A 22475-nucleotide genomic window follows, 5' to 3' on the forward strand; every position below is an offset into this window, starting at 1 on the left:
TAACCTTGTGAACATTTATCTCTTTTATTTCTACAGAGGAGGCCGATGTTGATCTAGATGTCTCCATGACAACCCAATATACAGTGAAAGCAGGAAGGGATGTGGAGATTATGATTCCACTGAAGGGAAGACCTCCACCAAATGTCACCTGGAGAAAGGGTGACAAAAATATTGGCGGTGATCCAAAATACAGCATTAACAATACAGAATCTTCAACAGTACTTGTGATTCCAAAGGTCACTCGTGATGATTCTGGAAAATATCTTCTTGAGATAGAAAATGGTGTGGGAGAGCCAAAGACGATTACTGTATCTGTTAAAGTACTTGATACGCCATCTGCTTGCCAGAAAATACTGGTGAAAAATGTCACTCGTGGCAAAGCTACTCTGAGCTGGGAAGCTCCTCTTATTGATGGAGGTTCACCAATCACCAATTACATCATTGAAAAAAGGGATGCTACCAAGAAAGCGTACACCTCTGTGACAACCGAGTGTGCCAGCACAGCATATAAAATTGAGGGTCTCTCTGAGGAGATACGCTACTTCTTCCGTGTTTCAGCTGAAAATGAAAATGGTATTGGTGATCCATGTGAGACAACAGAGCCTATAGGAGCTACTGAAACACCTGGGCCAGTCAAAGATCTTGCCATAAAGGACACCAGTAAAACATCAGTAACACTGCAGTGGACTAAGCCTGATTATGATGGTGGCAGTCATATCTCAGAATATGTCATTGAGAAGAAAGCTAGAGACGAAAAGGAATGGACAATTGCTGGTACCTGCAGACGTTGCCAATATGAAGCCACAGACCTAAAAGAACTTGCAGTCATGGATTTCAGAGTGTTTTCTAAGAATGAAAAAGGGCGGAGTGACTTCTCACAAGTCGGACCTATCACAGTGCAGGACCTAATTATTCCACCTGAGGCAAATCTTGCAGATTACCCAGGAGGTGAACTCAGTGTTCGCATTGGACAAAATGCTAATATTGAGCTACCATTCAAAGGAAAACCAACACCAATACCACAATGGCTGAAAGACAATGAACCATTGAAGGAGAGTGAACAAGTGCGCTTTAGGTTAACAGAAAACAAAGTTGCTCTTACTATCAGGAATGTAAGAAAAGATAATGCTGGGAAGTACACTCTGACTCTTGATAACAAAGTAAGCAAAAATTCATTTGATATACAACTCATAACCCTTGGACCACCTTCCAAGCCAGTTGGACCGATTCGATTTGATGAAATCAAGGCGCAGAGTATAATAATATCTTGGAATGAGCCAACTGATGATGGAGGTGGAGAAATCACTTGCTATAGTGTGGAGAAACGTGAAACTTCTCATGCAGCATGGAAGATGGTTTGCTCAAGTGTGGTGAGGACAACATTTAAGATACCTAACCTTGTTAAAGGAACAGAATACCAGTTTAGAGTACGTGCAGAAAACAAATATGGAGTTAGCGAGCCCCTGACTTCGCAAGATGTTGTTGCTCAACACCAGTACAAACCACCAGGTCCACCAGGAAAGCCTGTTGCATTCAATGTTACTAGTGATGGTATGACCATTCAGTGGGAAGCACCTGCTTTTGATGGTGGCTCACCAATCACTGGCTTCCATGTTGAGAAGAAAGACAGAAACAGCCTACTATGGACAAAAGTAAATACTTCAGTCATTTCTGGAAGAGATTATAGAATCATTGGTCTCATTGAAGGACTGGAATATCAATTCAGAGTGTATGCACAGAATAATGCTGGCTTAAGCTGTGCCAGTGAAGCAAGCAAACATGTCCTGGCTATCTCTCCAGTTGGTAAGTCCTATTCATGTTTAAATACATTTAATACTAAATAAGTCTTACATGTCTTCAATAATACTGTATGGCAGCTCTAGTGACAGTTTTTCCCCCATTTCAGATCCACCTGGTACACCTGATTGCATTGATGTAACAAGAGAATCTGTTACACTCAAATGGGAACCACCCAAGCGTGACGGAGGCAGCAGAATTGTGGCTTATAGTGTAGAAAGGCGCCAAGGAAGAGGCCGTTGGCTGAGATGCAACTTCATTGATATTAGTGAATGCAATTTCACAGTAACAGGACTTTCCCCTGGTGATCGCTTTGAATTCAGGGTGATTGCTAGAAATGCTGTCGGCACAGTTAGTCCACCATCACAGTCCTCTGGCTATATCATGACAAGAGACGAAAGCGGTAAGTATGTACTTCTTGTGTGTATGTCTATCTTCATTTTGCCTTTAACATAACAGAAACAGATTAATTATTTCTCTTTCCTTTCTTAGTGTCTCCAAATATTGAGTTTAGTGGAGAGCAGAGCGTCACAGTGAAAGCTGGAGAAAATATCAGCATTAATTCCATCATCACTGGACGACCTGTGCCTCAAGTCACATGGTATAAAGATGGAAAGGAAATTGACCAGAAGATGATGATTGATATCACAACAGCAATTGGATCAAGCTCCCTCTTCATCAGAGATTCTGACCGTAATGACCGTGGTATATACACAGTGGAGGCCAAGAATAGCTCTGGAACTAAGAAGGAGGATGTTCTTGTCAGGGTTCACGGTACACATTTACATTATATCTATATTGCTTGTTTGTAGTACAATATGAAGAGCTGTGATTGTAATTTGAAAATTAATAATTTCTTCTTCCAATTTAGATACACCTGGCCCACCTGAAGGACCAATTCGTTTCACGAATATCTCTGCTGAGAAAGCAACTGTTTGGTGGAATCCCCCTGAAAATGACGGCTGTGCTGCCATCACCCATTATGTGATTGAAAAGCGAGAAACCTCCAGAATTTCTTGGGCACTTCTCACAGACAAATGTGAAGCTTGCTCTTTCAATGCCACTAAACTGATCAAGGGTAATGAGTATCAGTTCCGTGTTTCTGCCGTGAACAAGTTTGGTGTTGGCAAACCACTGGACTCTGAACCCATTGTTGCAGAGATGCAATTTAGTAAGTCCCTTTGAATGTCACATTCATATATCTTACATTTATTAGTGAACAACTACCCATGGACAGACTTTTAAACATATCAATTTGTTTTTTCTACAGCTGTGCCAGATGCACCTGGTACACCAGATGCTACCCATATCACTGGAGACAGCATTACAGTTTGTTGGACAAGACCGAGATCTGACGGAGGAAACGAAATCAAACATTACATTCTGGAAAGACGGGAGAAGAAGAGCTTGCACTGGGTAAAGGTGTCTTCAAAGAGACCCATCACTGAGCTAAGACACAGAGTAATACACCTCACTGAGGGTTATGAATATGAATTCCGTGTAATGGCTGAAAATGGTGCTGGAATAGGACCAGCAAGTGGCACATCAAGACTTTTCAAATGCAGAGAGCCAACAAGTCCGCCCAGTGCTCCTACTGTTGTGAAGGTAACAGATTCCACAAAGACATCAGTCAGTCTGGAATGGACAAAACCTGTGTTTGATGGTGGTTTGGAGATAATTGGTTATGTCATTGAGATGTGCAAGGCAAGACTGGAAGAATGGCAGAGAGTCAATGTTGAAACATGCGTCAATACCAAGTATACAGCAACTGGCTTAGAACCTGGTGAAGAATACAAATTTAGAGTGTCTGCAGTAAATGGCGCTGGTCAAGGAGAGTCCTCAGAGATTCCGAATCCAGTTCAAGCTGTGGACAGACTTACATCACCAGAAATCGACATTGATGCAAGCTTTAAACAAACACACATTGTGAAGAATGGAGGCACTGTCTGTCTTCATATTTCCTTCCGGGGAAAACCGGCTCCTCTTGCTACCTGGAGTAAAGTAGATGGAGAACTGGGTGTAATGGTGGATATTAATACTACAGAAACATTCAGTACCCTAACCATTGAGAACTGTGCCAGATATGATGCAGGAAAGTACACATTATCTCTTGAGAACAACAGTGGCCGTAAATCTATCACATTTACTGTTAAGGTGCTAGATACACCTGGACCACCAGGACCAATTACCTTCAAAGATGTTACAAGAGGAGCTCTGACACTCATGTGGGATGCCCCAACCAATGATGGAGGAGCCCGTATTACTCATTACATTGTTGAGAAGCGTGAAGCTAGTCGTCTAAGTTGGCAGGAAGTTAGCATGAAATGCATTCGTCAAATCCTGAGAGTGAGTAATCTAGCAATAGGTGTACCATACTTGTTCAGAGTCATTGCAGAAAACCAGTATGGTCAAGGAGAACCCTATGAAATGACAGATCCAGTCATTGCCACTGAAGAACCTGCTCCACCAAAGAGACTGGATGTCATTGATACCACAAATTCTACTGCCACCCTAGCCTGGTTAAAGCCTGAGCATGATGGTGGAAGTCGCATCACTGGATACATAGTTGAAACTAAAGCAAAGGGTTCAGATCACTGGGTCCTTGGTGGTCAGACTAAATCCCTGAGGATGGTTATTGAGGGCTTAGTGGAGAACACAGAATATGAATTCCGTGTCAAGGCTATGAACGATGCTGGCCTTAGCTACCCAAGAGATGCCTTTGCTTCTGTCATCATTAAAGAGCCCCGCATTGAGCCAACTGCAGATCTCAGTGGTATCACCAACCAACTCATTATATGCAAGACGGGCAGTGCTTTCACCATTGATATTCCTATCAGTGGCAGACCAGCTCCTAAGGTAACCTGGAAACTTGAAGAGATGAAATTAAAGGAAACAGACAGGGTCGCAATAAAGACGACTAAAGAGAGGACCACTTTGTCAGTCAGAGACTGCATAAGGGGGGATAGTGGTAAATATTACCTCACTCTTGAAAACATCGCAGGAGCCAAGACATTCACTGTCACAGTCAATGTTGTTGGCAGACCTGGTCCACCAAACTGGTCCTGTTGAAATTTCAGCAGTCACATCTGAGGTCCTGTGTGTTGACATGGCAGAACCTGAAGATGATGGTGGAACTGATGTCACTAATTACATTGTGGAGAAGCGTGGGAGTCTGGCTCAACTACCTGGCAGGTTGTCAACTCCAGCGTGAAACGTACAACAATCAAAGTAACACATCTGACCAAATACATGGAATATACTTTCCGTGTCTGTGCTGAAAACAAATTTGGTGTGAGCAAGTCTATTGAATCTCAAGCCATCGTTGCAGAGCATCCATTTGGTGAGTTGAAAAAACTTTTTAAATGACTGCCTGTTTTTTTCTCCTGATCAGCTAAGAGTGAAATGTGTGTACTCGATATTTATGTCCATGTCTCTGTTTTAACTACAGTTCCACCAAGCCCACCAACACGACCAGATATAGTCTCAGTTACCGCAAATACCATGGGTATACGCTGGGAAGCCCCATATCATGATGGTGGCAGTCAGATTACTGGGTACTGGATTGAGAAGAAAGAACGCAACACCATCCTTTGGGTGAGGGAGAATAAGATCCCATGCATTGAGTGCCACTACAAAGTATCCAACCTCATGGCTGGTCTTGAGTACCAGTTCAGAGTTTATGCAATGAATATTGCTGGCCTCAGCAAAGCAAGTGAAGCTTCAAGACCAATGGTGGCTCAAAATCCAGTTGGTGAGTACTACATTTCTATTAAAAAACTATTATTTATAAAATGTTCCTTTCAGCTGATCTAACTGATGTACCTATTCATTCTCTCTTTAGATCCTCCTGGTAAACCAGAGGTAACTGATGTGACCAGATCTACAGTATCAATTGCGTGGTCCATACCACTCAGTGATGGTGGCAGTAAGATCGTGGGATACATAGTTGAGCGCAAGCCATTCAGTGATGATGGTGAAGGTCGCTGGCTGAAATGCAACTACACAACTGTCACAGAGAATTATTTCACTATAACCTCACTGACGAAGAGAAGTATATGAGTTCCGTGTTATTGCTAGAACTGGAGCTGGAGTACAACAGTACGCCTTCTGAATCAACTGGACCAGTCACATGCAAGGATGAATACAGTAAGATTATAATTAAATATGTTCTCAGTATTTCTGACATACTGTCTTTTTGAACAAAAGGTTTTAATTTGCAAGGTTTTAATTTGGATTTTTCTACCTCACAGGTCCTCCAAATGGCAGAGCTGAGCACTACACTTCTTGGGGAAACTATTACAATCAGAGCTGGGTCAGACCTTGCTTCTTGATGCTGCTAGTGGGTGGCAAACCTGAAACCAACGGTCTTCTGGCTAAGGTGATAAAGTACTTGAGCCTGGTGAGAAGTACTCACTGCAGTACACCAGCACACGTGCTATGGCCATTATCAAGGTCCTGTGACAGAAATGAATACCGGGAAGTACGTCCCTGACTGTGAAGAATGCCAGTGGAGTCAAAACAGTTGCTGTCAACGTTAAGGTCCTTGGTAAGTGTATAGCAAACAGCAACACTACAGTGAAACAAAGCAGGCCTCAAAAACACCTAAAAATGATGGACATTTTATTTAATGTCACCTTTGTCTTCCAGATACACCTGGACCTTGTGCTGACACAATCAAAATCAGTAGAGTGACAGAGGAAAAATGCACTGTATCCTGGAAAATACCACTGGAGGATGGTGGAGACCCCGTCACTCACTACATTGTTGAGAGACGTGAAACCAGCAGACTCAACTGGGTGGTAGCAGAAACTGAGTGCAAGACTCTCTCTTGTGTTATTACCAGGCTGATAAAGAACAATGAATACATCTTCCGTGTCAGAGGTGTGAACAAATATGGGCCTGGTGTACCGCTAGAGTCTGAGCCTGTTATTGCCAGGAATGCATACAGTAAGTATGATGTCTATTGTTTGGACAAATTTTTAAGGTGGTGAAAAGGGACCTATTTCATTATATTTCCTGTCTCTTTTCAGCCATCCCATCACCTCCTGGGGCACCAGAAATCACAGCTGTAGGCAAAGAACATGCCATTATTGAATGGCTGAAGCCTGAGAGTGATGGTGGCAGCGAAATCAAAAATTACCTCGTGGACAAACGTGAAAAGAAGAGTGTCAGATGGACCAGAGTAAATAAAGACTACACCATATACGATACAAGACTTAAGATCACTGGTCTTCTGGAAGGCAGTGATTACCAGTTCCGTGTCACAGCTGTGAATGCAGCTGGAAACAGCCAGCCAAGTGAAGCATCTGAATATGCCTTCTGTAGAGACCCAACATGTGAGTTACTGATCATGTGAAAGTCATTCAATTATTTTAAACACTATATCCATTATTTCGAGTGGAACTACTATCAACTTCTCTTTCTCTATTCCAGACACTCCTGCTCCTCCCTCTGTTCCACGAGTGACAGATACTACCAAGCACAGCATTAGCCTAGCATGGACAAGACCAATGTATGATGGTGGAGCTGATGTCACTGGATATATTCTTGAGATGCTAGAGGAAGGAACAGAGCAGTGGTACAGAGCGCATCAAAAGACTTTGAAGTGCACAGAGTATGTTGTAGGTGGTCTTAGCAACAAGAAATATAGCTTCAGAGTAGCTGCAGTTAATGCCAATGGCACAGGTGAATTCAGTGATCCATGCGCAGAGACAGAACCTCTGGAAAGAATCGGTGAGTTGTAAACCTGATGTATTCTTTCATATCATAGTCAATTTAATTTAAAACTTTAACTTAAAAGGCTAATTTTGTGGAATGATGCTAATGTTACATTTATACATATAGCCTTGCAATACAGTAAAATGTTTTGTTGAGAGAATTTGATCAGTGTTTTTTTAAAAAAGTTTTTTTGATTATTCCATTCAGAAATTCCTGATCTTGAGCTTGCTGATGATTTGAAGAAAACTGTCTGCTTGAGAGCTGGTGGTACCCTTCGCCTCTTTGTGACTGTGAATGGGAGACCTACCCCAGTAATCACCTGGTTAAAAGCTGGTGTTGATCTCCAGAGCCGTGGATACATTGAGACAACTGACAGTTACACTATGCTGACCATTGACAAAGTCCACCGCTATGATGCTGGCAAATACACTGTTGAAGCTGAGAATCCATCTGGCAAGAAGTCAGCCACCATTCTTGTCAAGATTTATGGTAGGGCCCAGTGAAGTATTTATTTAAATGTTTGTGTGCCCTAGTGTTCTGTCTACTGTTCTCTGTATTAAGCCAATGTTATTCTAAAAACATTTTCATTATTTTAGATACTCCCGGGCCCCCTGGTGCAATTAAAGTCAAGGATTATTCTAAGGATTCTGCTGTGATTACATGGGATGTCCCCAGTGTTGATGGAGGAGCACCTGTAAACAACTACATCATTGAGAAACGTGAAGCCGCCATGAAATCATACAAAACCGTGACCGCTAAATGCAGCAAGACATTATTCAGAATCACTGGACTGGAGGAAGGCATTCTGTACTTCTTCAGGGTCTTACCAGAAAACATTTATGGTGTTGGTGAGCCTTGTGAAATGAGTGATGCACTGCTGGCTTGTGATGTTCCTATGATTCCTCAGAATTTGGAGGTTGTAGATACAACTAAGTCCACGGTAACCTTGAAATGGGAGAAACCACTTCACGACGGTGGAAGCAGGCTTTCTGGCTACATCATTGAAGCTTGCAAAGTGGGAACAGACAGGTGGATGACAGTCGCCACTTTGAAAACAACAGCGTTTGAACACACCATTGTTTCTCTGAATGAGAATGAGCAATATCTCTTCAGAGTTAAGGCTCAAAACAGCAGGGGAGTCAGTGAAGCCAGAGAGCTTGTGACAGCTGTAACTATTCAAGAACAAAGAGGTGTGTATTTAAATGATTTTGCATTAAAATCTCTATTTTTTTCAAATCACAAATGTAAGTGTAATTAACCTGTACATTGTATTTTATTCTATTTCACAGTTATGCCAAAGATTGATCTGGCTGGTATACCACAAAAGATTGTCACAGTACCAGCTGGCAAACCAATTGAGCTGCACATTCCAATCACTGGCAGACCTGCTCCAGTTTGCTCATGGTACTTTGCTGGTGTTAAGATGAAGGAACTTGACCGTGTCAAGGTAGAGACGACTGGAAAATACACTAAACTAACTGTGCGCGAAACTACAATTGATGACACAGGCGACTACACCCTTGAGGTGAAGAATGTCACAGGAAGTGCAACAGAAATCATCAAAGTCATCATTCTTGGTGAGAATCTTTCATTCATTGAAAATAAGTAAAGAAAATGTGTATTTAAAATATAAGTAAATAACTGGCTAAAATTTCTCTTAACTAGACAAACCTGGAGTGCCTGTTGGGCCATTAAGAATTGATGAGGTTGATGCCACATCAGTCACCGTCAGCTGGAATCCACCAGAGAAGGATGGAGGTGCCAATATCAGTGGCTATGTTGTTGAACAACGTGACGCTCACCGTACAGGATGGCTTCCTGTGTCAGAATCTGTTACCAGACCCACATTCAAGTTCACCAGATTGACTGAGGGAAGTGAATATGTGTTCCGCGTCGCTGCAACTAATCGTTTTGGCATCGGATTATTCCTGCAATCTGAAGTTGTTGAGTGCAAGAGCGCCAAGAGTAAGTTATTTTCCAATACCTGTGGCATAATGGCATTTTGGCGTGGAAAAAGAGGCGGTAATAATGTGCATTCTTTACTTCTTTGCAGCTGTACCTGGGGCTCCAGGTAGACCTGAGGTGTTTGACATGTCTCATGATGGAATGACACTCACCTGGACTCCACCAGAGGTAGATGGTGGCTCCCATGTGTCTGGATACATCATTGAGCGCAAGGAGGTCAGATCTGACAGATGGGTGCGCATCAATAAGAATCCTGTGACAATGACAAGATACAGATCAACAGGTCTGATTGAAGGCCTTGAATATGAGTACAGAGTGACAGCAATCAACTCAAGAGGCAATAGCAAACCCAGCCAACCCTCTAAACCAGCAGTGGCAATGGATCGCATTGGTATGTACATTTCTTATGGTGAAAATAATAAAGAATTCATAGTGACATAAAAGCATACTGATTTGTGTGTTGAAGATAGAGGATTGCTGTAAAAGCACATTTTCATTTACGTATCTAAACAGATCCCCCTGGTCCACCGCAAAAGCCAAGAGTTACAGACACTACAAGGACATCTGTGTCTCTGGCCTGGAACCCTCCCGAGGAAGAGGGTGGTGCTAACGTTACAGGTTACCTGATTGAGATGCAGAAGGTTGATCAGATTGAATGGACCAAATGCAACACAACACCAACAAAGATCTGTGAATATACTCTGACACATATGCCTCAAGGAGCTGAATATAGGTTCCGTGTGATGGCATGCAATGCTGGTGGCGCTGGTGAACCTGCTGAGATACCAGGAACAGTGAAAGTTACAGAAATGCTTGGTAAGGATTTTTGCACAATATCCTCTTCCATTGATATATGTTCCAATTTGCTTTCTGTGTATCGCAACTATATTTGTATTGTTTTTTTCCAGAATATCCTGACTATGAATTGGACGCAAAATACCAGGAAGGCTTGGTTGTCAGACAGGGTGGGGTCATTAGACTTTCTGTGCCCATCAAGGGCAAACCGTTCCCCACCTGCAAGTGGACGAAAGAAGGCCGTGATATTTCTCACAGAGCCATGATTGCAACTAGTGAAGATCTCACAGAACTTGTGATCAAGGAAGCTCACAGAGATGACACTGGTACCTATGACCTTGTCCTGGAGAATAAGTGTGGCAAGAAGGCAGTGTACATAAAAGTAAAAGTTATTGGACGCCCAGATGCACCTGAAGGTCCTCTTGAATTTGATGATATCCAAGCTCGCTCTGTAAGAGTAAGTTGGAGAGCACCTGCGGATGATGGTGGTTCCGACATTCTTGGATACATTGTTGAGAGACGTGAAGTTCCTAAGGCAGCCTGGTACACCGTTGATGCAAGGGTTGTAGACACTTCACTGGTGGTCAAGGGATTAAAGGAGAATGTTGAGTACCACTTCAAGGTTACAGCTGAGAACCAGTTTGGCATCAGCAGATCTCTAAAATCAGATGAATCCGTCATTCCAAAGACGCCTCTAAGTGAGTATATTTTGGCAGTTAATATTTATATGTAATAATAATTTTAAATATATTACATAAGTGGCTGAAAAATGTATGGTATTGTTATGTTTATTACAACAGGTCCACCAGAACCTCCCAGCAATCCTCCAGAAATTATGGATGTCACAAAGAGCTCTGTTGCTCTGTCTTGGTCCAGACCTAAAGATGATGGTGGTTCCCGTGTTACTGGATATTACGTTGATTGTAGAGAGGTGTCCACTGAAAAGTGGGTGCGTCACAATAAGACTCACATCACTACTACTATGTACACTCTCACTGGCCTCATCCCTGATGCAGAATATCAGTTCCGTGTCATTGCTCAAAATGACGTTGGTCAGAGTGAGCCTGGACCTGTATCTGATTCTGTTGTATGCAAGGATCCATTTGGTAAGTAAATTACAGCCTTCTGTAAAAGTTACTTCATTGTTCTGGTGTGTGGCAGTTGTATACAATGGCTATATACCAAATTTCTCTTTTTTTTACAAGACAAACCAAGCCAGCCAGGTGAGATTGATATAATCTCCATCACCAAAGACTGCATCACCATTCACTGGATTCGACCAGAATGTGATGGTGGCAAAGAGATCTTGGGCTACTGGATTGAATATAGACAATCTGGAGAGACTGCCTGGAAGAAGTGCAATAAGGAGCGTTCAAAGGATAGACAGTTTACTATGGGTGGCCTGCAGGAGGCTACTGAATATGAATTCAGAGTAATTGCTGAAAATGAAACTGGAATGAGCAGACCACGTAGGACAGCAATGGCCATCAAAACCAAGCTGAGTGGTATGTATTCTTTTTATTGTGTTACCTTGTGTCATACAACTTTTTTAATTAGTAAAACTGGAGACATCTAGTAATATCATTAACAACTTTGGTTGTTTTATTTCATAGTTGGAGAAGCACCAAGTCTCAAGGAAGAAATGAAAGATGTCACCACAAAGCTGGGAGAGTCAGGCACATTGACATGCCAGATACTTGGAAGGCCTCTTCCTGAGATCAAATGGTATAGATTTGGCAAGGAGCTGATCCAGAGCCGTAAATACAAGATGAGCTCAGATGGTCGTAACCACTCCCTGACAGTAGCAACAGATGAACAGGAAGATGAAGGTCTGTACACCTGCAGAGCCATCAATGACGCTGGAGAGATAGAAACCAGTGGCAAGCTCTTCTTGCAGGCAGCCCCCCAGTTCCACCCTGGATTCCCACTGAAAGAAAAATACTACGCAGGATGTGGTACAAGCCTGCGTCTACATGTTGTATACATTGGACGTCCTGTGCCACAGATCATGTGGTTCTACGGCAAAAAGCCTCTAAAGCCATCTGATAATGTCATAATTGAAAACACCGAAAATTACACTCATCTGGTCGTCAGGAATGTTCAGCGCAAGACCAATGCTGGAAGATACAAAGTCCAGATGAGCAACATATTTGGCACAGTTGACACTGTACTCCATGTTGAAATTCAAGGTAAAACCTGTTGCAAAAATTTGATTATGTCAACGTAAACAACATATCTTGTAAGAGATAGCAAAAAGGTTTTTACAAATATTCTTGTTTTGATTTCAGATAAACCTGAAATGCCAGAAGGACCAGTTGTTGTTGATGCTCTGTTGAAGAACTCTGTGATCATTAGCTGGAAAGCACCAAAAGATGACGGTGGAGCAATGATTACAAACTACATTGTGGAGAAGCGTGAAGCAAAGGAGGGCGAGAAGTATCATCTGGTGTCTTCTTCAATCTCAGGAACATCTTGCAGAGTTCCAAATCTCATTGAAAGCGCTGGATATTACTTCCGCGTTTCTGCTCAAAATCAGTATGGCATCAGTGATCCACTGGAGATTCCTGCTGTCGTTATTATTAAGAGTCCATTTGGTAAGTTGGTTCAAATTCATTTTGTTTACAAACACAAAATAATAATTTGCACACAGAAAGCCCATTTTATGGACTTCCTGTACATCATAATTATTTATAATTTGTTTGTGCAAAGTTGGTATTTTGGACTCTTAAGAAATAATGGAAAAGTGAAAAATATATAAAACACTGCTTGCTATTTTCTCCTCGTGTCTTCTAATGCTTGCATGTGACAAGCACCATGGCAAATAGGCAGCACCATATGTCCTAGTATCAGAACCATTGGCAGGAGGTAGCTGTAAGAAAAGTAAGATTTGTGTGAAATTGTATTTCTCTTTTTCCTGATTAAAGCTAAAGGTGCAACCTCATTAGCCATTTGAAAGTCACGCCTTTTCTGCAATGTCCAACTACTTTTTGCCTTGCAGCATAATTTTGCACTTGTTTTAATCTCAAAATTAGCCTTTTTATTAAGTTCCCATTCACATGCATCAGTTTGACACGGTGTTAATAAATCCAGGAGAGACACTAAGGAAACCTGGCCTAGAATTCTGAAATATGATAATAACTTATTCATGTTTTGTTTTACAGAAAAGCCTGGAATACCCCAGCAGCCATTTGTTACTGCTGTGACAAAGGATTCCTGTGTTGTGTCTTGGAAGACACCTACCAGTGATGGTGGTTCCAAGATCAAAAATTATTACCTTGAGAAGCGAGAGAAGAAACAGAACAAATGGATTTCAGTGACAACAGAGGAAATCCATGAAGCAGTCTACACAGTCAAAGGCCTAATTGAAGGCTTTGAGTATGAATTCCGTGTGAAATGTGAAAATCTGGCAGGAGAGAGTGACTGGAGTGAAATATCAGAACCTGTTATTCCAAAATCCGATACAGCCATCCGTCCTCCTGCCTTCAAAGAAGAATTGAGAGATCTGAGTGTCAAATACAAGAGCAATGCTACTTTTGTGTGCAAGGTCACTGGGTATCCCAAACCTGTGGTTAAATGGTACAAGAGTGGCAAAGAGATTCTGCCTGATGGACAGAAGATCAAAGTACAGGAGTTCAAAGGTGGCTATTACCAACTTGTCATCTCTGCTGCTGATGAAGGGGATGCCACCGTCTACCAAATCAGAGCCACAAACCAGGAAGGATCCATTTCAACAACTGTTAATCTTGATGTTGAAGGTAAGCCAGCATATGTATGTAAAAAAGGATTGGATAATGTAAACTTCTGATGATGTACACTTCATCAGAATGTAAGCACTAATTGTGTATTTTATGTGTACTTTTAGATCTGTTATACTGTTTTATTACATTGTTTCTCTGCTTGTATTTTACAGACAGATAGTTGTAATACCAGTTTCAGTGATGATTATTTAGCTAATCTTGAAGTACACTGTGATTGTTGATGCAGTGCTTTAAGCAGTGTTTTATAATGATCTACAGTTTTCTAAAATATACAGACACTAAAGACACTTTAAATCCACAAAATAGGGACTGAAATTGTTCTGTATGCACCAGACGTAAGTTTTCCTTCCTTACATGGTTATTTTTATGGTATTATGTTATATTTCATTCAGTAGTGATCACAAGACATAACCAAGAAAAAATGTTTTTAGTCAGTAGTCATCCATCACATTGAACTAACTCAAATTAAATATTACAGAATATGAGGATATAACAACAAAATGCAACCATCGTATTCAGCCTAACCAGACTGATAATTTTGCCTACAATATAGTGCATCTAGTTCTGTGTCAAGGCATGACCTTGAACACTATAAGGATTTCTGTTTTTACTATGACTTCTAATAATGTAACTCTTCATGTGGAAAAATGTTTCCTAATGTCAGGGTCAGATTTACTGTTTTTTTGCTGTAATTTCCAACTATGCTCAAATCTTTCAAATTAGTTGGATGATTGAAGACCCTGATATCACATCTTTTTTTGTCTTCAGTAATGGACACACTTCTGTTTCTGTCTTTTCAGTTCCTGCCAAGATTCACTTGCCCAAACATCTACAAGGCATGGGAGCTGTCCATGCCATTCGGGGTGAAGTTGTCAGCATCAAGATTCCAATCAGTGGCAAGCCTGACCCAGTAATAACCTGGCAGAAGGGATCAGAAATACTTGATAACAACAGACACTATCAAGTGATTGTCACAAGATCCTTCACTTCACTTGTTTTCCCCAATGGTGTGCAAAGGAAGGATAGTGGTTACTACATAATTCATGCCAAAAACAGATTTGGTACTGATCAACAGACAGTTGAACTTGATGTTGCAGATGTACCCGATCCACCAAAAGGTATCAAAGTCAGTGACATGTCCAGGGATTCCATTACTCTCACTTGGAGTGCCCCTGCTAATGATGGTGGGAGCAAAATCACCAGCTACATTGTGGAAAAGTGTCCCACCACCGCTGATAGATGGATACGTGTTGCTCAGACTTCTGAGACACAATACACTGTAATTAATGTGTTTGGCAAGACAAAATACCAGTTCCGTGTCATTGCTGAAAACATGCATGGCCACAGTGAACCATCAGAACCAACTGAGCCTGTTGTAATGAAGCAGGACACATCAGTGATCCGAAATTATGATGAAGAAGTTGATGAAACAAGAGTGATCACGAAAGATGAAGCACAGTCTTCAAGTGTCAAGAATCTGTCTGCTAGTTACATGATTGCTGAAGAGCTAGCACGTTCACAGTATGGAATTGTTCATCGCTGTGTTGAAACCAGCTCCAAGAAGACATTTATGGCGAAAATCATCAAAGTTAAAGGTGCTGATCAGGCACTGGTTGAAAAAGAAATTGCAGCACTCAATGTGGGTCGACACAAGAACTTGTTGTATCTTCACGAGTACTTTGAGAGCCTTGAAGAATTTGTCTTGATCTACGAGTTCATCTCAGGTGTGGACATATTTGAACGACTTGGGACAGCCAACTTTGACCTCTCAGAACGTGAAATTGTTAGGTATATGAGACAGGTGTGTGAGGCTCTGAAGTTCTTGCATAGTAAGGGCTTTGCTCACTTTGACATTAGACCTGACAACATTGTTTACACCACAAGAAAGAGCACAAATATCAAGATCATTGAGATGGGACAGGCTAGACAGCTGATAGCTGGAGAAAACATAAGAATTCAGTTCACAGCTCCTGAGTACTGTGCACCAGAAATCCACCAGCATGACCTTGTCAGCACCATTACTGACATGTGGTCAGTAGGTGTCCTCGCATATGTGCTTCTCAGTGGACTGAATCCATTCGCTGCTGAATCTCACCAGAAGATGATTGAGAAAATTTCCAATGCCGAGTACAGCTTTGACAGTGAGGCCTTCAAGGAGACCAGTCTTGAAGCAATGGACTTCATCGACCGACTTCTGATTAAAGATCGCAAGCACCGTATGACTGCTGCTGAAGCCTTGGAACATCCTTGGCTGAAAATGAAAGCTGAACAAGTCAGCACCAAAGTCATAAAGACATTGAGGCACAGAAGATACTACCAGACCATGGTGAAGAAGGAATGGAACACTATCATTTCAGCTGCTCGTGTTGCTTACGGTGGTGGCTTCAGAAGTCAACGAGGAGTCTCAGTTGAAAGAGTGAAGGTTGCACCATCTGAATACGGTCTGAAAGCTGGCCAAATCATCCATGGTGTTGCTGAAGAAGGGGGACATGTCAAATTTGCTTGCCACATTGAAAACTATGACAGCAGCACAGAGGTAACTTGGTATTGTGGAGTTCGACAACTACAGGCAAGTGAGAAGTATGAAATTAGCTACTCAGACGGAGTGGCTATTATCTATGTCAAAGACATTAGCAGCTCTGATGATGGCACATACAGGTGCAGAGTTGTTAATGAGTATGGTGAAGATAGTGCCTACGCTGAGCTCTTTGTGGAAGGAGTCCGATCATATCGGGAGTTCTTTATGGAACGTACAGTGAAGAAAGTGAAACGCAGAATAGATAAAACTAAAATTCTTCAGAGACCACCTGAATTTACCCTGCCCCTGTTCAACCGTGCTGCTTACATTGGTGAGGATGTACGCTTTGGAGTTACCATAACAGTGCATCCAGAGCCTCATGTAACTTGGCTGAAATCTGGGCAAAGGATCAAACCAGGAGACAATGATAATAAGTACACCTTCACAACTGACAAGGGTCTTTATCAACTTGTGATTCACAACCTTGATAAAGATGATGAGGCTGAATATACTGTTGAGGCTCGTAATAAATTTGGTGAGGACAGCTGCAAGGCACGTCTCACTGTAATGCCTCACCCCATTATTGAAGACACAATGAGACCAATGTTCAAGCGCTTGCTTGCAAATATAGAATGCATGGAAGGCCACAGTGCCCGCTTTGAAGTGCGGCTGACAGGAATACCAGCTCCTACCTTGAAGTGGGAGAAAGATGGTAAGCCTTTGGTATTCAGTCCAAAAATTGAAGTTGTTCAAGAGGACGTGGATTACCATGTCCTGTATATCAGGGAAACTCTTCCTCAAGATTCTGGCACATACAGAGTTATTGCTTCCAACTCTGCTGGATCTGCAAGTTGCCAGGCCACCCTGAAGGTTGAACGTGTCACCTATGTAAAGAGAGAGTACAAGAGTGTGGAAGAGAAAGAACAATTTGTTCAGAAACAAATTGGCAAGACATTTAAATTGGCAGAACGCCTTTCCACCACTGAAATTACTTCACTCAACATTGTTGCAGAAGAGGCTTTGAGAGAAGCTTCAATTCTATACCAACCAGCCGTGAGCACCAAGAATGTCAAAGGTGAATTTGACATTGAAAAGACAAAAGAGGTGAAGAAGGTGGTGGTAGAAGAAAGGAAACTTCGCATGCCATATGAAATTCCAGAACCTGCTGTCCATGTTTCAGCTGCTCTTCACGAAGACATGGGGATAAAACACTTTGTGCCTTTGTCTGAAATGAAATGGTACAAGAAACTCCGTGATCAGTATGAACTGCCTGAACGTATGGAAAGAATTGTACAGAGGCGACAAAAACGTATCCGTCTTTCCAGATGGGAACAGTTCTATGTCATTCCAAGAATTAGTGATCAGTACAAGCCAAGGTGGCGTATTCCGAAACTCTCACAAGATGACTTGGAAACAGTAAGACCGGCAAGGCATCGCACACTTTCCGCTGAATCTGTAACTTCCTACAGAGTGAGAAGAAGGTCTCTTGGTGATCTCTCAGATGAAGAGCTTCTCCTCCCTGTTGAGGACTACTTGTCAATGAAGAGAACTGAAGAGGAAAAGCTTAGACTTGAGGATGAGCTTGAGCTTGGCTTCTCTGCTTCACCTCCAAGCCGCAGCCCTGTCCGGTTTGAGTTGTCTGCTCTGAAGTACCCATCACCAAGACGAATGACGTATGAGATAGAGGACAAAACACAAGCCATGAGAAAAGAGAAAGAGATGGTTGTAACAGCATCAGCTGAAGAGGTAAAGAAAACAACTGAAACTCGTGCTGCAACCTCTCTTTCCCATTTCATGAGAAGGAGGAGGTCATTATCTCCCACATACATCGAACTGATGCGCCCTGTTTCTGAACTAATAAGAAAACCACGGGCATACCCTGCTGCAGAAGTCGAAGATGAAGCTGCAGAGAGGAGATCACCCACGCCTGAGAGAACTCGCCCACGATCCCCAAGTCCCGTCTCCACAGAGAGGTCCTCTCGATCATCCTCTAGATTTGAGAGGTCTGCAAGATTTGACATCATGTCCAGATATGAGGCAAGAAAAGCAGCTCTGAAAACTGAGAGGAAGTATGAGGTTGTGACACAGCAGCCTTTTAGCCTTGACCATGCCCCACGCATAACAGTGAGAATGCGCTCTCACCGTGTACCGTGTGGTCAGAATACTAAATTCACACTGAATGTCCAGGCTAAGCCAGAAGCTGAAATCAAATGGTATCATAATGGACAGCAAATTCAGGAGAGCAGCAAATACCGTTTCACAAACATGAGTGGAGTTTTGACACTCCAGGTCACTGACTGCCAGGGAGACGACAGTGGTACCTATCGTGTTGTGTGCACCAACTCCAAGGGAGAAGCCTCTGACTATGGCACTCTAGATGTTTCAAGGGGAGAATATTCCACATATTCTTCTCGTCGTAAAGATGAGGAGGTTCCCACACCTTTTGTTCCTGAAATTACAAAAACTGATCACTACCACGTTTCAACATACAAGAGAGCCTCCTCATCTGAAACCCACATGAAGGTAATGGAAACAAAAACAAAGTTGACTGAAACACATGAAACCACTGTGTATGAAAAATATGCAACATCTGAAAAGAAAGTGGAAGCTTTGGAAGCCAAAGTTGAGGAAGTAGCTGTTCACAAGAAAGTGAAGACCACTCTACCAGCTAGGATACTTACAAAACCACAGTCTCTAACAGTATCAGAGGGAGAGTCTGCCAGGTTTGCATGTGACATTGATGGAGAACCAGCACCCAGTGTGACTTGGCTGCATGAGGGACAAGTAGTTGTTTCTTCCCACCGTTACCATGTGAGTACAACACAGTACAAGTCTACATTTGAGATTACTTCTGTTGAGTCCTCTGATGAAGGCAGCTACACAGTAATAGTGGAGAACTCTGTGGCCAAACAAGAGGCACAGTTCAGCTTAACCATCCGCAGAGCAGCACCCAAAGAGAAAGTGGTGGCTCCACCACCAACTGTTAAGTCCCCAGAGCCCACTGTGAAATCTCCTGAGCCAGCTCTCCCACCACAGAAGGTAAAATCTCCAGAGCCAAAAGTGAAATCCCCTGAACCAGCTGCCCCACCACAGAGAGTAAAATCTCCAGAGCCAAAAGTGAAATCCCCTGAACCTGCTGCCCCTCCACAGAGAGTAAAATCTCCAGAGGTGAAATCTCCAGAGCCAAAAGTAAAATCCCCTGAACCTGCTGCCCCTCCACAGAGAGTAAAATCTCCAGAGGTGAAATCTCCAGAGCCAAAAGTAAAATCCCCTGAACCAGCTGTAAAATCTCCTGAGCCCGGAGTGAAATCTCCAGAGGTCACAGAAGTCAAGTCCCCAGAACCTCGTATCAAGTCACCAGAAGGAATAAAATCTCCCAAAAGAATTAAGTCTCCTGAGCCAATTACCTCACCTGCAAGGGTTAAATCTCCAGAATTAAAGTCTCCTGAGCCCAGAGTGAAATCTCCAGAATTTCCAGAAGTCAAGTCCCCAGAACCTCGTATCAAGTCACCTGAGGGAATCAAATCTCCCAGAAGAATTAAGTCTCCGGAGCCAATTACCTCACCCCAGAGAGTAAAATCTCCACCACCTTTCAAGTCACCCACTCCTCAGAAACTGGAAATGCCTCCAAAGATAGTTCAGCAACTTAAGGTGGAAGTCTCTGAGCATGTAGTGAAGATGTTCTGTGTAGCTGAGAGCAGTGCTAGAGAAGTAGTGTGGTACAAGGATGGGAAGAAACTGACACAGAGCAGTCACTACTATTTCCATAGTGCCACCGATGGTACTTACAGTCTCAGTATCCATGAACTTTCTGAGAAGGACCAGGGCGAATATGCCTGTGAAATCATTGCAGAAGGAGGGGTCTCCCGGACATCATTTTCATTTGTTGGTCAAGTATTCCAAACCATTTACGCAAAAGTTAAAGCTCTTCAAGTAGCTATGGAAAGAGAGGCTGTCTCAACCTCTCATTTGAAAACAGAAGTCAAAGGGCAAATTGTTAAAAAGGAAATGGTTCATGAAGAAGTCCTCACAGCTGTGGGGGAAGAATCTGCAAAAATGGTTCTTATGGGAAAAAGCGCTGCTGCAGCCAGCATGCACGAAAGTTTCTCTTCTAAGGCAGTTCACATGGCTTCCACTATACAGGAAGCTTCATTCAGCAGCTCCAGCATGTCTGAAGTTCAGTTTGCAAGCATGTCTTCATCGAGCATGTCTTCTATGACATCTGAATCAATGCTGGCCATGAGCTCCAGCAGTATGATGGAAATGTCAAGCCATTCACAGATAGAGGGGTCTTCCATGAGAGCCATCGGGCGCCATCTTCAAGGTGAGCACCTTTTCAGTCTGCACCAGTCTTCATGTTTTTTCATTCTTATCAAAAGTATGGGTTACAGTGTTTATATTTTAATTTTATGTACATTTTCTCTTTGTCCAAAAGGCACTCCACCCAAAATTGAAGCTCTCCCTGAAGACATCAGTATTGAGAAAGGAAAGGTGCTGACAGTGGCCTGTGCTTTCTCTGGAGACCCTTTGCCAGAGATAGTGTGGTCCCGCTCAGGAAGGACACTGCCTACTGACGAAGATGGCGACAGGTTCCATATTGAGACCACTGATGACCTCACAACCCTTATCATCACCGGTGTGAAAGAAAAGGATGCAGGAACCTACACCCTCAAACTGTCCAATGAGTTTGGATCCGATACTGCAACAGTAAACATAAGCATTCGATCAATGTAAAAATGAATAATTTCTTCCCTTCCCCTTTCCCTCCTTCAGTGCCTTTTTATTTATTTAATGAGCAAAAATACTCTTTACATAATAGAGACAGAGTTCTGTTCTTGTAAATATGAACTATTTTTATACCAAACTTGACATTAATTTATGCCAAACTAGACTAAAGTCTAAAGTTGTTATAAAATGTGCCATATTGGATAATTATGACTTAGGATTTTTGATCCATTTTTCTGTGACATGTACATAATGTATATAGCCGAATTTACCGGTTATGGAAACTGTATGCATTGTTATTTGAGACAATGTTAACTGAAACAAATGGAACTAAATGTTTAACAGGAGAAAGTTTCACATGAAACGAATACCCTGAAAAACCTGAAACAAAACTATGTGCCTCAACAATAAGTTGAAGTCTTAAGATTGCCTCAACAGGTAGAGAGGCTCCCTGTTGACGTTTTACTAAATCCGAGAGACAATGTTATGCACAGTGTGTCTGTGTAATAATATTACCGTACTCATATGAATTGTAACATGACCATAAGGCCTTGAGTGCAGTTTGCATTTACCCTCATGTAAGCTGCACAACTAGGCCTTGTGTTCAGACTGACTATGTCATACCACCATTTTAATGACATGCACAAAGTGCGAGCGGCCTGCACTTTGTGCACCAGTTTATTTTATGTGCACTGTTACTGGCAAGGGACTGCTTGAATTGGCTTTGAAAAAGTAACATCACCTGGCCATTATTATCTTAAGTCATTCAAGTACTTCTTTGCAGAAGCAGTGCCACTTCTTGGAGGACTGCTTGGGTGCATTGTGTTTGAGTGTATCTGTGTGTTAGCTTTAGAATTTCACCTTGTCGGTAGTCTGGGCAGCCAATAAAGTAAGTGTACCACAGCGAAAACATCTGCTGTGTTAAAGAACAAATGCATTAATTGCATGCCCTGCACTTTGGTTTTATTGCATTTATTATTGTAGCATTACCTATATATGCAGCCTCCTTGAATTTTATTAATTACTGATTTAATAAAGCATGATTGAAGCACCTCACAATGCCTCAGAGTTTCTTTTAATAATCCAATTTCCCCTGTTACCCTAGAAAAATTACATTTCCAAAGTAATTTTACAAATTTTACAAATTCACAATTAGTTTTGAGAAGTGTTCGCGTTCCACTTTTCTTTTCTGTTCTCCA

At 42.2% G+C, this 22475-nt stretch overlaps 1 protein-coding gene across 1 annotated transcript in view; it reads left to right on the forward strand.

Annotated features, from left to right (window-relative positions):
• ttn.2 (titin, tandem duplicate 2) overlaps positions 1 to 22332 on the forward strand; it is a 171503-nt gene extending 149171 nt beyond the window's left edge. Inside the window, 31 exon segments of the mRNA XM_036544926.1 lie at positions 37 to 1803; positions 1907 to 2200; positions 2290 to 2571; positions 2669 to 2968; positions 3068 to 4851; positions 4853 to 4963; positions 4966 to 5137; positions 5246 to 5548; positions 5639 to 5843; positions 5845 to 5890; positions 5892 to 5943; positions 6048 to 6058; positions 6060 to 6116; positions 6118 to 6343; positions 6445 to 6744; positions 6828 to 7133; positions 7231 to 7530; positions 7723 to 8004; positions 8112 to 8705; positions 8805 to 9092; positions 9181 to 9480; positions 9569 to 9871; positions 9994 to 10296; positions 10389 to 10973; positions 11076 to 11381; positions 11481 to 11780; positions 11889 to 12464; positions 12564 to 12869; positions 13437 to 14030; positions 14834 to 20875; positions 20987 to 22332. Coding sequence (XP_036400819.1) covers positions 37 to 1803; positions 1907 to 2200; positions 2290 to 2571; positions 2669 to 2968; positions 3068 to 4851; positions 4853 to 4963; positions 4966 to 5137; positions 5246 to 5548; positions 5639 to 5843; positions 5845 to 5890; positions 5892 to 5943; positions 6048 to 6058; positions 6060 to 6116; positions 6118 to 6343; positions 6445 to 6744; positions 6828 to 7133; positions 7231 to 7530; positions 7723 to 8004; positions 8112 to 8705; positions 8805 to 9092; positions 9181 to 9480; positions 9569 to 9871; positions 9994 to 10296; positions 10389 to 10973; positions 11076 to 11381; positions 11481 to 11780; positions 11889 to 12464; positions 12564 to 12869; positions 13437 to 14030; positions 14834 to 20875; positions 20987 to 21285 — 17594 coding nt within the window. The 3' untranslated portion in view covers positions 21286 to 22332.
• Positions 22333 to 22475: the final 143 nt, after the last annotated feature.

This window comes from Megalops cyprinoides, chromosome 14, assembly GCF_013368585.1.
Source record: "Megalops cyprinoides isolate fMegCyp1 chromosome 14, fMegCyp1.pri, whole genome shotgun sequence".
Taxonomy (NCBI): Eukaryota; Metazoa; Chordata; class Actinopteri; order Elopiformes; family Megalopidae; genus Megalops; species Megalops cyprinoides.